Here is a 12,604-nt window from a genome sequence, read left to right as displayed (position 1 = left end):
TTTAACGAAAAATCTGGCCGAAAATTCGTGAAGGGAACCTTTTGTTAGAAGCCGTCAGTTGCTTTTATATAGAAGTTGGGGCTTTTTAAACTAAAATATCATTCATTACGACGTAAAAGTATAAAATATGCAAAGTGCTCCAATTAGAAAAAGTGTCTTTAGTGCGTCCTAATTGTATTTATTAAATTAAAATTGCAGTACTTGGTATGAACAAAAAATTAACAATCACATTAAATTTTATAATTGAGATTTTTGAAGTCATAATAAACGTTTCGGTCTATAAAAAATATTTTTTACTTTTTGCAAATGAAGAGGTCGCGCTGTTCCAAGCAAAGCAGTCGGAATTAAAAAAAAATCTTTCATTAATAAACAGAGCCTTTTTTAGTCTTTCGTGGTAATATGGTTAAAGATAAAAGTAATTAGTATAAGAAACCATGCTGAAGAAACTTGCTTCACAGATTTTTCAAAGCTGATTGTGCTTGATTTAGACTTTCCGGTAATTCGGAAGTCCTGATTAGCGAAACTTAAAAAAAACGCACAAAATTCATAGCTTTGGTATGAGTCGTTTTTCAAAAAAAAAGGGATAATTGAGATGACCTATAACACAGATATGATTTTTTTCATACGTATGCAAGCACCTGGCAGGGCTTATCTTATCATATATTTTATATTAATTAAAACTTCGAAATTTTTGGTAATGTTAAGGGTAATTAAAACAGGCTTTACCAAAAAACATTTATTCAGAAATCTTGATACAAATTTAATTTTGAAATACTGTTTTTAACATCATTTGTACATCAAAATAAATTTTATTTATTACACATGTCTTCAATGATGTAACAGAAATCGACAAGTTATAGGTATTTTATATTACATAATATAAAAATATTTACACAACGATGCTTACATAAGAAATCCTAAGTAGATATGCTTACATTTATTAAACACGGATATTAATGTATTTGATCACGAGCTACAAAGAACTGTACATCAGTATTTGTATTCGAAAATTCTAACAATACGAGCATAAAATTGTTCATATTTATTTCAATATGAATAAAACTAATACTAGAAAAAATCACTAAAATCAAACAGCTTATCCGAATACCGCAAAACGTAATGCTAATCATCCTTCCTTTTCTTACTCCTGGAATTCTCCTCATTACCCCTCTTCCTCTTACACCCTGGCTCACTAGTCCTAGTTTCCCTCCTAACAGGCAAATCCTGCGATTGCGCTTGCAACAAAATCTGTATTTGTTGCATCGACTCTTGTTGCATTTGTCTCGCCATATTATAAACCGTATCATTTGTTTTATTATACATAATTGCATTATTAAGCATAAGAAGGACGTCTCTTTGAAACTCCTGCGTTGTTCTTATAGCCCCATTCTCTATATTCTTTCTAATCGTCAACAAATCCATGGGTCTATACACCACACTGTGATACCCTGGAGCTTGGTCATCGGTGATCGGTTTAGAAAACAGTGACGCGTATTTATTTGCAGCCAATCTACTATACACAAGCATTATAGACTTCTTCCAATTGCGATACTCCCGATCATCATCGTAAAAATATATACTGGAAACTGGTGATCCTGGAACTGAATCAATCGGAGTCGCAGGAGTTGAAAGTCGCCTCCTTGTCCGTATTGTAGACACATCTTCCTCCTCCGTCCAGGGACTGTTAGATCTTTCATTCTCGCTCTTAATCCGCGATTTGCTGTCTTTACGGTCCAGTTCGCTGTAATCCCGGTCAGAGAAACTCTCTTCAACCAACTCACTTTCGTCTCTTTGCGCCTTTTCAATGGCCAAGAGAACATCAAATTCTTTATCGTCCTTCTTCTTCGTCCTGGAATAATCGCGCTTTGCTTTCCCGGTCTTGTCCACTTTCACTTCCATATTGATATCGTCGTACAATTCCTCGTTATAGTCGGAAGTCAATGTGGTTGACTCGTCCAGTTTCCTTTCGTCTTTCTTCTCAATCTCTACACTAGATTTTTCATTTTCTGAAACTTTGGCGTCTGTTTCTGATTTTATTTCCGCAACTTCTGTACTTTCCCCTGCTGTTTCTTTCTTTGGTTCCGCTTTAACGGAATGGGCTGGATCTTCAGTTTTATTGACTTCCTTGTCAGTATCCTCATCATCCATAACTACAACTTCTACAATTTCGACGGATCCAGGAGTTGTGCTTTTATCTTTCTTATCGGAATCATCAGTTGGTTCGTTTTTTACTTCTACCAGTTCATCCCGAGATTCTTCGCCATTTGAAGTTAAGTGTTTATTGTCTGAATTTGGGGCTTCGTCAGTAGTTTGTGACCGATCGTCGCTGTCCTGTGCTACCATAGTTTTAGAAGCGTCTGTTTTCACGGCTGTTGCAGGTTTAGCGGGTTCAAAAACTTCCGGATCTTCTTGGAACTCAAACGGATCTATTGCCGGTGTTGTAGTTTCCGTCCGTTTTTCTGTTTCTTTGGTTTCGTCCTTCATATCAGTTTCACTCTCTTCGAAATCTTCCAGTTCCAAATTTAGATTAAGATCACCGTTTCCATCCAGTTGTAGATGCTGTTCCGGATCTGCAACTATATCCTGCGCGTTCTCAATCAAATCGGAGATGATAACATCAACGTCATTCTTTATTTCTGGAAGTGGGCCATTCTGGATCAAGATACTGCTCGCCAAGTCATCAATTTTCAAAATTTGTAGATTGGCATCATCGAGGATATCGTTAGTATTGACATTCTGTTGTTGGGTTTCTTCTCCGGTTGGCTCTTGTCCTATAGCTGTACTAACCAAAAGTTGCAATCCTGGAGAAACTGTTTCTCCAGTTGAGGAGCTTAAAAGACTGGCAATCATGGGGCTAGTAGTTGTGTTGGTTGGCCGTTGGTTGGTAATCGCTGAATGCAATATTGAGGAAGTTGTAACGTTTGGAACTTGTGATGGTGATTTCAGAAGACTTGTCAGAAGTGGCGATAGGGCCGGTTTAGGGGGCTCCTGCACTAGGATTTTCTGTTCTTCTGTTGTATTTTCCATCTCTGGGATTGTGTCCATAGCTTCGGAATTTTTACGTTTTTGACCAATCACCGGGGATGGCTTAACTGGTCTCCACGCTCTTTCTATTTCCTGTTTTCGTAACTCCCTCTCCTTTAGCCACTGTTCGTGTGCCAGGGCTTCTTGTTCCTTCCTGTGTTCCTCTTCATCTATTTCCTTACACCAAATATCCAGTTGTTCTTCACTTACGTTACCTTTAAATAAAACAATTAATTATCAAAAAATACTTAACCGAATTTCCGCAACAGTCTTAAGTTTGAGAGGCTCTAATATAGCCCCTGTAACTTCAAACAACTTTAATTTAATTGTGAATACCTGACTGAAGCAGAGCTTTATCTCTCTGCAATTTCTGATATTCTGCTTTTTCTTCCGCTAGTAGTCTCTTGAGCTCAGCTTGTCTCTCGGCCAAAAGTTTGCGTAGAATGACTTCGGCGGGGGTTTCGATAGTGACTTCGCCCCCAGACGTTCTTTTCTTCCTCTTAGGTGTTTCAACATTCGCTAAAAGAGCCCCATACTGGGCTGCACAGTTCTTCTGGTGGAACCAATCAGGGGGTCTGTTGGGTTCACCAAAGGGTTTTAAAGCTCGGCTCACACTTGTTAAATTCTGGTCCATGTTACGAGCCACTGCTAGAGCCAACTGTTCACGGATTGACCATTTATCCAGCGGTTCACGCTTTATTTGTAAACGTTCTTCAATTGAACTCATTTTGAGGTTATGTTGGCCCGAACGTCCAAAAATCAAATACAAGAACCTTGCCAGGAAAGTGACTAATAGTATCACTGAATAAACATTCTTGAAGTAGAAATTCGCACACAAGAATTATCGTTATAACAAGCTTGAACGTTGTTTATATTTGTCAACTGTCAAAGTGTCAAACCTGGACAAACTATGCAGAAGTTTTGCCTGATTTTTAAAGAAAGTCAACCACAATCAGTGTAAGATTATGTAATGTTTCAAGCACACTTGTCTAAATAATTTCGTAAGATCTTATTATTCATAAAAATTAATAATCTTGAAAATTTCATACGCAGACATTATTAGATATTACGTACAGACCGTGATTTTTGACGAGGGCTTTTATGATCGAAAAGTATTAATTTAATGACTGTTTTTTAATTAATTAGTGTATTTTGGGTGTAGCTGGTTTAATGTTATCAAATACATATAGATTGTGGCCACCTTTTTGTATTTGTCGAATTTTATGGCATATTCTGTTATTAAGTATTTCGGTAGCTTGCGCGGTAGCTACTTTAGTGGCAAGTTGTCAAATTTTTAACCTCACTTTCTTGCGAATGGAATGCAATAAAAAATGTTTTTTTCGAATGCTTTGGAAGCTGTTTCTGGTGGTAGCTCCACCCAGTGTCCCAAAGTGAAGTAAAAAAAGAAGTTGTGAGTGTATACATAACAATCAAATGTAAGGATACTCTTTGAAAAAAAAAAAAAAGGTGGAAACAGTATTCAGAATGGCCCCCGAAGGGCGAATCAGTTATTACATCGACAAATATGGAGTGTTTCATAAAAGTGGTGGAAAAAACGACAAGCCGGTGAATGCACCAGCGTTTGAGACAAGTGTGACAAGACCTTCCTCAACTTGGCTGCGTCTGATAATAATGTTTTGGAATGCAAGAGTTATGAAAGCGGCTTTTCGTTTTGGCGTTGCTGCAATAATCATGAATCAGTATGAGCGTCTGGGATTTGCGGTCCTCTTACTGTGTTTCACGCTATGATAGTTTACTTTGTAACATAGTAGTTGAATAAATTTGTTTGAAATGTTTTTGTGTGTTGAAGGAAATGCGGGCAAACTGTAAAAATGCAGCTTTATTCAATTATAAACCAAATTATAACAACAGTTAAAACATTAAATAATTTGAGATTACTCTAATAGTTGACCAAGAGGGTAGCGATGCGCAATTTAAAATAGGCACTTTTCTACATTTATTTACATGATTCTGAAAAAAATCCCTACTTATAAGGTGAATATGACTGTGAAGGAAATTTTCAACAAATCGTAATTTTGTGAATAAGAAATGATTTTGTTAAAATCGCTCTCATCGTCAAAAGCATTTCCCAAAGTTACGTCACCTAATTTGATAACAGCATGAGCACTTTCGGTAAAAATATAACAGACTTCGTTACAGAATTGCAGTTTTAACCCCTAAAGTGTGTGTAACTACATCCTTTACAACTAAAACACTTCATATACTCTACTCTCATTACGTAACAAAGCAATATTTATAATTTCAGTCTAGGCTAGGATTCATCATGGCAAGAATTTGTGAAACCTATTTTAACATAAATTATATGATATAATTGATATTCATTATTCTTTTACATTCTACTTATAAATAGGTACTCTATGAATGTTGCATCGTGAACGGATGAAAATAAAAGCATGTCAATGTACACTTTTCTATTGCTATTTTATGCTATTCAGACAAGATGAGATCATCCTCCCTGCTAATTCCATTCTTTTATCACTAAAAACTCACTTAACTAAAAATAAATTAATCGTATCTAAGCTAGTCAATTCACTGATGCAACATAACTAAATTAACACATATGCTTTATTTAATAGTTCAGTCAACTACTTAATAAAAAATCACTGTACAATATTAAAAACAAACGTCATTATACAATTTACAAACGAAATAGTTTCATGTGGCATAAAATATACATATAACGCGACAAATCTACCTAGAATGGTAACAAAACAATCGTGGATGATATTTTTGATTTTTATTTTTACATAAAAACTGGGATGGAAAGTTAATTGAATTCTTGTACCATACATTTTTGTTCAAGTTTAACTTTTTGCAAGCACACAATAGCTGATTAAATTTACACCAAATCAATTTGACCAAAAGGTAATCGTGAGTATTTATAAATTAATCAATAGACCTTTGTTTAATGATAAGACATCCATATTGTAGATCACAGCTAACAGTGTAGAGTCTCCTTCATTACATCATTTTTAATTATATTATACAAAGTCGAATTATCCACACGAACACCTCTAGTCGCGCAAATAAATAAATAATTTTACAGACTCATGTTGCATGTTTTCTAAAACGTATAACAATGAAATTTGAAAAATGTTTGTTTTTTTAGAAACACGATATGACTAGATTTGGTCAATTTCTAGAATTGAAAGTGTCTTTAAAAACAATACATTTATCGCCAATTACCAATACCAAATTTACAAAAACGGCTCGTTTTTGCATTTAAAACGGTTATACAACATGATCAGTCTTTGAAATAATAAAAAAAACTATTTTTAGTCAATTAAAAGAAGAAACATCTGAAAGATTACACAACGTGCTTTTATTTGTCATTAAAAAATAAATAGAGTATTTGAGCACATTAAGTAACTCTTTCAGCGCTTTCCGTTAAAACATCGCACTGGACTTGAGTTGTAAAGTCGTTTTCGTTAAGTTCATGTGGCATATATTCAATCGATTTTAAGATATAAATGGTCCTGCAAACTCATAGATTAGTAAGAGTTTTTATCTTAGGCCTAACTTGCACTTTGTTCTATCTCGCTATTTGTTCTAATATACTAGTCTGCAGGATACTTCATGCATTTTACTTTTAGCAAACAGGTGACTTTCTGTGTGCCGAACGACCACGTCTTTCGGCAAACGCATTTTATCAGAATCAACGTTGTTGGTTCGGCGGATGGCGCTTAGCAGCTGGAAAATTCATACAAACTGAATACTCACACTTTTTCACGAACGTACTATGTTTTAAATTGACTCGTGTGGTTTCCACGTCAAAAAAACTTGCTAACATCACTTAATTTTAATAATTCTCGCCACAATTTAAATTTCACAAAAAGTTTTGGTTATTTCTTTAAACACTTAATAAGATAAACATGAGATGAAGTCCAGTGTCGAATTGCTCCAAAGCTGCAGGGCCCCGTTTCAGATTTTATAAAGAAAAATATAAGCCAAAACTAAACTAAATTACTTAAATGTAGGTATGGCAAATAAATAAAAAAGTAATAATGATTATTGAGTCAAAAAATGCTTTATAGACGTGTCAAAATTTTAAAAAATATTAGCACAAATGTTAAAAAAGTAGAAGACTGAATAAAATATTACATTGTCACAACAATTTACAATTTAGAAATTTGTTGATCGAGTAAAACTCTAAAAACCGAGATAAAAACATAAGTATGCTCATAATTATTAAAGGAGAAATATTGTTCAAATGAATTATCGAATAAGAAAAACCGAAGTTCAATTTTTAAGAAAAATAATAAATAAGATGATTTCTTTATTACAATTTAATTTTTTCCATTTTTTTCATTCGAACATTTGGTTTACCAGTTTCCTCCTTAAGCATTTCCAACATATTACTTGATAGTAGGAAATATACTAAAAACAATTCGTATTTAATTCAGTAATCGAAAACTTTACTAAGTTTAAAATCGTTTAGTAAAGTGTAACTTTACACACATAGCAAAAAACCTCACATAAAATAGCCAAATTGAAACAAATAACGTTAGGAATATCGTAACGCGGTTTATTTTATTTTATGTAAAACACATGTACAAACAATACCTCGATGTCACATTTGACAAAAATAAGATGAAATGCAAAATTTAAATTCTCTTTTGTTCAAGCGATTTTTGTGCAGATATGGAAGATACAGAAAACTAGGACAATGGAAAATAATCGCAAAATATTAAAAACTAAATAGAAAGTCAATAAAATTTATATTATTAATAGCATTTACTTAATTTTTATTTTTCATTATTCCGTTGCATTTATTTGTTTGTTTTAAGTATCACAATGTTTTTATAAAGTTTTATTATGGTCACATATTTTAAAGTTTTTTAATGATGCTCTTGCATTTGAAAATTATTAAGTCTTTCATTACATTATTACCCTATCTTTTTTTGAAAAAGTCACTAAACACCTTTTGCTGAAGGTTTATTTCAGAAGAAATATATAAAAAACAAAACCAACCACAACGGTTCTTTTGAATCAAAACAAATAAAACGATATTGGTTAGTTTAATGCAAAAGCATCTTCCAGTATTCCAGGACACTACTGTTTTTTCATTTATATTTTTATTGTATTTTGTTAAATTAAAACATTGTCATTAATTCGAGGTCCTTTGTCAACAATCTGACACTGATTGTAACTACAAAAGTTGATATGATCGCGGTAGTTTGCGCGTGTTTGCAATAAATTGTCCAGCTGCTGGTGCGTTCTGCCAAAAACCGGGCGGTGTTATTCTAGGATAATTAAATTTATTGAGCACCTAATAATTAAAGCTAACTTAATGTAGTATCTAATATTGCACAATTCTAGCATAACGTCCGTCGCACGTATTGCTTAATACAAGACACAGCAAAGCGGCACGCACCAGCACCCCAAGTTTGTCGTCAGTTCAGCGGCGGTCTGTGCGAATTGCCAGTGCCGCCGTGGCGAGCGCCAGCACCGGCAGTTGACACAGCTGTCCTGGTAACCCCGAGCACTAGTGCGTGGAGTGGCGTCATTGGAACGCCGACTCCTTGTGAAATGTGTCGGATTTGTGAAAGGAAGGCCGGCCGTTGTGCTCGCCCCGCGCCAGGGGCATGTCCTGCGAGGCGAAGTTGTTCTCGGACTTGGGCCGCGGCAGCGTCAGCCGCTGCAGCGTGCGCCCCAGCTCCTGGAGGCTGCGCTCGCTGGAGTGCAGGCGCGCCATCGACTCGTCGGACATGTTGACGTGGTCGGCCTCCGCCGCGAGCGCGTTCACCACGGCGTTGATGGTCTTGCTCTCGCTGCCCAGGTCCTCCTCTCTGTGCGCCAGCAGGTTGGGGTTCTTGCCGATCTTGTTCAACCTGGGGAAAGCGCCATCAATACGGTTTTACGCCCGCCAGCGGTGCTCTTTGCAAATTAAACTTGAAAAGCGTCAGATTCAAAACAAAACCACTGCCCAAATTTCGATAACTCAGACGAATTGTGTGATTGTGTGTTTTATTGAATTTCATTCGACTCATCGCCGCTTCTTCGACTAGTGTTTCTCTGTTTGTGTTCGTGTGTGCCTACGTCATACTTTAAAATACACAGCTGCTCGCCCGGCGCATCCACCAAATAAAACATGGCGTACAAAAAATAACACTTTTATTTCAAACATCAACTAACACTTTGTATAAAAACACAACGATGTTTACACTATATCCTCTAAATTGAGTGTCTTTTGCGGCAAAACACCGATTCGGTTAAAACTGACGGTTTTATAAAGTCCAATCTTTGCTCCTGAAAAGAATTTTGATTTCCAATAAATTTCAAGTGTCCAAATATTTGGCAATATTTCAGTGGCGGCCCATGAGGTTACGTGAAATCTGTATATACCCCTAACTATTGTAATATTAATAAATTCTAATAAAAACAATTCCTGACAAAAAGTGTTCTCATTTTTCCAACCCTTTTTTTCCGTTGCTTCCCTAATAAGCCGATTATTAGCAACTTTACAAAAACAACATTTTGTGAGTGAGCTAAACATCATTATAAACTAACCAAAATAACGTCAGAACTATTTTTGACGACATTTCGCAAAATAAGTAGGTCTCTTACTCTAAAGCAAGATAAAACGAAGCGAAAATAATGATTCCGAACTAATTATAATTATCTACGTAGTTTTTCGTCTTTGAAACCTAAAAAATATCAGATTCTTGCTCATAAAATAAGCTTTTAGCGATATTAGAGTGAGTTTTTAGCTCAAATAGTTTTTCACATAAATAGGTAATTTTTCGGCCTGATTTTACCTTTACTTTCGATTTTACCGCATCAATAAGACAATATCGTACTTAAAAAACTTACTTTTGAAGCCGCCGCTGTAATATTTTACCAAATATTTACACAGTAATTAAGACGGGTGTTAGAACACAATTTGAAAAATAAACCCATCACAAAACCACCAAAAAAATTTAGTTATACCAAACACAAATAGGTAAGGGAAAGTAATTTTGGAAGGAAATGTATTCAGTACTCTAAATTCCCGTACTTATTTGCCCCCCATATTCGTGTTGCAAAAAAATAAAGAAAGTCGTATATTCACTTTAGTTCCAAACCCTATTGTTTTTTCCGAGTGCCCTTGTCAGTAGAGGGGTGCAAAAGATGGCCCTGCCGCCAGGTGCCCCAGTTGGTGTTATTTTAAAGTATGACCTTGTTTGTGCAAACAAAAATTCTACGACAACATCTCAAGACAAGGAAACGGATAATCGTGAACGTGAGAGGTTAACGATAACAAGAATGATATCTAAGGTATCGAGACGACACAGAGTGAGAATGTGTTGAGAAAATGAAAGTAGCACACGTTAAAGAAGCGATGATACAAAAATAATTCAATAAAACCTCCTCGGTTTTCTTATACCAACCAACGCACTGACCTCTCCGCGGCGACAGATTCCATTGTGCGTCGCATAAGTGGGTACTGATCGAGTACAGCGTTAAAATGATCAACAGATAGCGAAAATAAGTTGCAATAAGTTTCTGCCCTCACAGAGGCTACACGTCTCGCATTCGTCAACAAGCAAATTTCGCCGAAATATGAGCCATCACTGAGGCTTGTGGCTACTTCGCCGTTCGCCATAACAATATCGACAATACCTTCTTGTATGAAGTACATTTTGGAACCGATCGTTCCCTCTTTTATTATAATATCGCCTGGAAAAAGAGCGGTTATCGTAATTCGAGGCGCCGGAATGCCGGCTATTACCTGGTTGGAAGACTTCATATTTCAACTTAGTTACGACATCAGAAACGAAATTCGAGTCGGCATTAGCAAAGAATGGAACCGACGCCACCAACGACCGACAATTGTAGTTAATAACGTCCTCGCGCAGCTTCTCCGACAGCTCGCCCAGGATACACTCCTCGTCGAAGAACTTGCCCTGGTACCGATGCTCGAAGTATTCGGTGATGCGTTGACGCATTTCCCGAGGCAGCTTCCGGTATGCCATGTACTCTTCCACTTGCTTCACCTGTTTGGTGCAGATACGTAATGTGCATAAACATGTTACGGCTCGGGCTGCAGTTCTAACGTAATACTTGGTTGTCATATTTACAGACTTAATGGAATTGGAATTACAAGTATTACATAAACATATTTCTTATTTGTAGGAAATGACGCAAATTTACATAAAACTGCCGTTTATCATGTTCTTCATGGTCTTACACAAATGTGATTAAAGAAGTGTTTATAAATGTTTGTGAGTGCGTTAACTAATTTATCAAAAATCAATTACAAGAAAAAAATACATTTATAAACACTCTGTATAATTAAAAGTTAAATCAAAAAGTATGTACAAGATCACAGTACTAAAAGTGTAGTAAAACTCTAGCCGGGATAATTTATTATAGGTTTTTTAAAAAAATATTTAAATAAGAATGAAAAAATCTTTCTAACAGCAGTAAGGTTTTACAAACTTTTAGCATGTTTATGTGGTATGGACAAATGCGATTATTATACAGAAATCTTGCAACATCACAAATACAAATACAAAGACGTATACAACAGCAAGCGAAGATTATAACTTGGGCCAGTTTCATGCAACATGCTACAATTTCATTTTTATAGTTTCACATAAACGTATATTGAGCTTAACTTCTAATACCATTAATTCTTGTTGAAGTTAAACTATTTGGTCCAATAATCTGTGTTATTTAAGTATTATAATTAGGTAAAACTTTTTTTATAATACATCAGAATTGTTTACTTCATAAAATGTAAAGGTTTAACTACTCGCATATTTTTTTTGTTCATTTGAATTTAAGTATCGGATTTTCTGCTTCATGTTTTACAAGAATGTTCACAAATTTCACGTATCAAATTCTTTGCATGTCAAAGAACTTAGGATAAAACCATTACTCATGCATAATATGCTAATGATGTCATTATTATTCCATCTTGCTTTCGGTAAAACTGACAGCAAAGCAGAGCAGTCACATTTCCAAATATCGTGCCAGTTAATACGGATTTTCAGTAGCTTTGTGAATAAGTAGTAGAATATGCACGAATTTTTAAGAAATAGGTACAATGATTAAAGTGAAAAAGGAAATACTGTTTTGTTTTAATTATCCTAGATAAGTGTTTGAAAATTACCACGAAATTCAGGAATTGAGTTGGAGTCACTATGCATAATTGGAATTACTGGATTTTTTTTGGAATTTTTATAGATTTTTTTCGAACTGGAATAGTTGTATAAATTTTTTTCAAGTTAATGGCTTCTTCGACCTTTTTAACCCGGACTATGTAAGAAAGTGGCTATCAATGAGTTTGGTTACAAATAAAATTTAATAAAAGAAAAAAGTGACTCATTAATTCGTGAAACAAATTGATAAAACAAGTGGAACTTGTTATTTTTTTCGTATTTTTCTATGATTTAACGTAGAAATCATATTATTATGAATGGTTATTTGTTTCGAAATTATGAAAGGTTTTGTGAAGTTTGCACTTGATTGTGGATTTTGGCTTAAAATATCAGATTTCCGATACACTGAGACAAGTAGTGAAGTACTTGTCAATAAATTTTTCACTTTAAAATCATGCAAAATAATACAATAA

The 12,604-nt window shown here is 35.1% G+C and overlaps 2 protein-coding genes across 20 annotated transcripts in view; both read right to left on the bottom strand.

Annotated features, from left to right (window-relative positions):
* Positions 1–721: 721 nt before the first annotated feature.
* Brd8 (Bromodomain containing 8) lies at positions 722–4,152 on the bottom strand. The gene is made up of 2 exons (XM_008198118.3): positions 3,361–4,152; positions 722–3,239 (listed from the first exon to the last, which is right to left on the bottom strand). The coding sequence occupies exons 1-2, from the start codon at positions 3,749–3,751 to the stop codon at positions 1,123–1,125; spliced, it is 2,508 nt and encodes an 835-aa protein (XP_008196340.2). The 5' UTR covers positions 3,752–4,152; the 3' UTR covers positions 722–1,122.
* A 694-nt stretch (positions 4,153–4,846) lies between these two features.
* The window catches only part of Ih (I[[h]] channel), a 68,898-nt gene continuing 61,140 nt past the window's right edge, over positions 4,847–12,604 (bottom strand). For 11 of the 19 annotated variants that reach the window (XM_064355702.1, XM_064355701.1, XM_064355707.1 and 8 more), the window contains 3 exons: positions 10,757–11,021; positions 10,416–10,704; positions 4,847–8,876 (listed from right to left, as the gene is read on the bottom strand). In XM_064355702.1, coding sequence (XP_064211772.1) covers positions 8,549–8,876; positions 10,416–10,704; positions 10,757–11,021 — 882 coding nt within the window. In that variant the 3' untranslated portion in view covers positions 4,847–8,548. Of the gene's footprint in view, positions 8,877–9,142; positions 9,295–10,415; positions 10,705–10,756; positions 11,022–12,604 lie in introns of those variants that run through there. The other 8 variants (XM_064355704.1, XM_015982035.2, XM_015982036.2 and 5 more) reach the window with 4 other exon arrangements.

Source organism: Tribolium castaneum, chromosome 3, assembly GCF_031307605.1.
Source record: "Tribolium castaneum strain GA2 chromosome 3, icTriCast1.1, whole genome shotgun sequence".
NCBI lineage: Eukaryota > Metazoa > Arthropoda > Insecta > Coleoptera > Tenebrionidae > Tribolium > Tribolium castaneum.
The sequence above is the reverse complement of the archived record's forward strand: the minus strand, read 5'-3'. Positions and strand labels throughout refer to the sequence as shown.

Bases quoted from the DNA above. Each gene is read 5' to 3' on its own strand.
- Brd8 (XM_008198118.3), bottom strand. From the start codon at position 3,751: ATGAGTTCAATTGAAGAACGTTTACAAATAAAGCGTGAACCGCTGGAT. The intron at 3,240-3,360 runs GTATTCACAATT...TTTTATTTAAAG, and splicing joins TAAAGCTCTGCTTCAGTCAG to GTAACGTAAGTGAAGAACAA.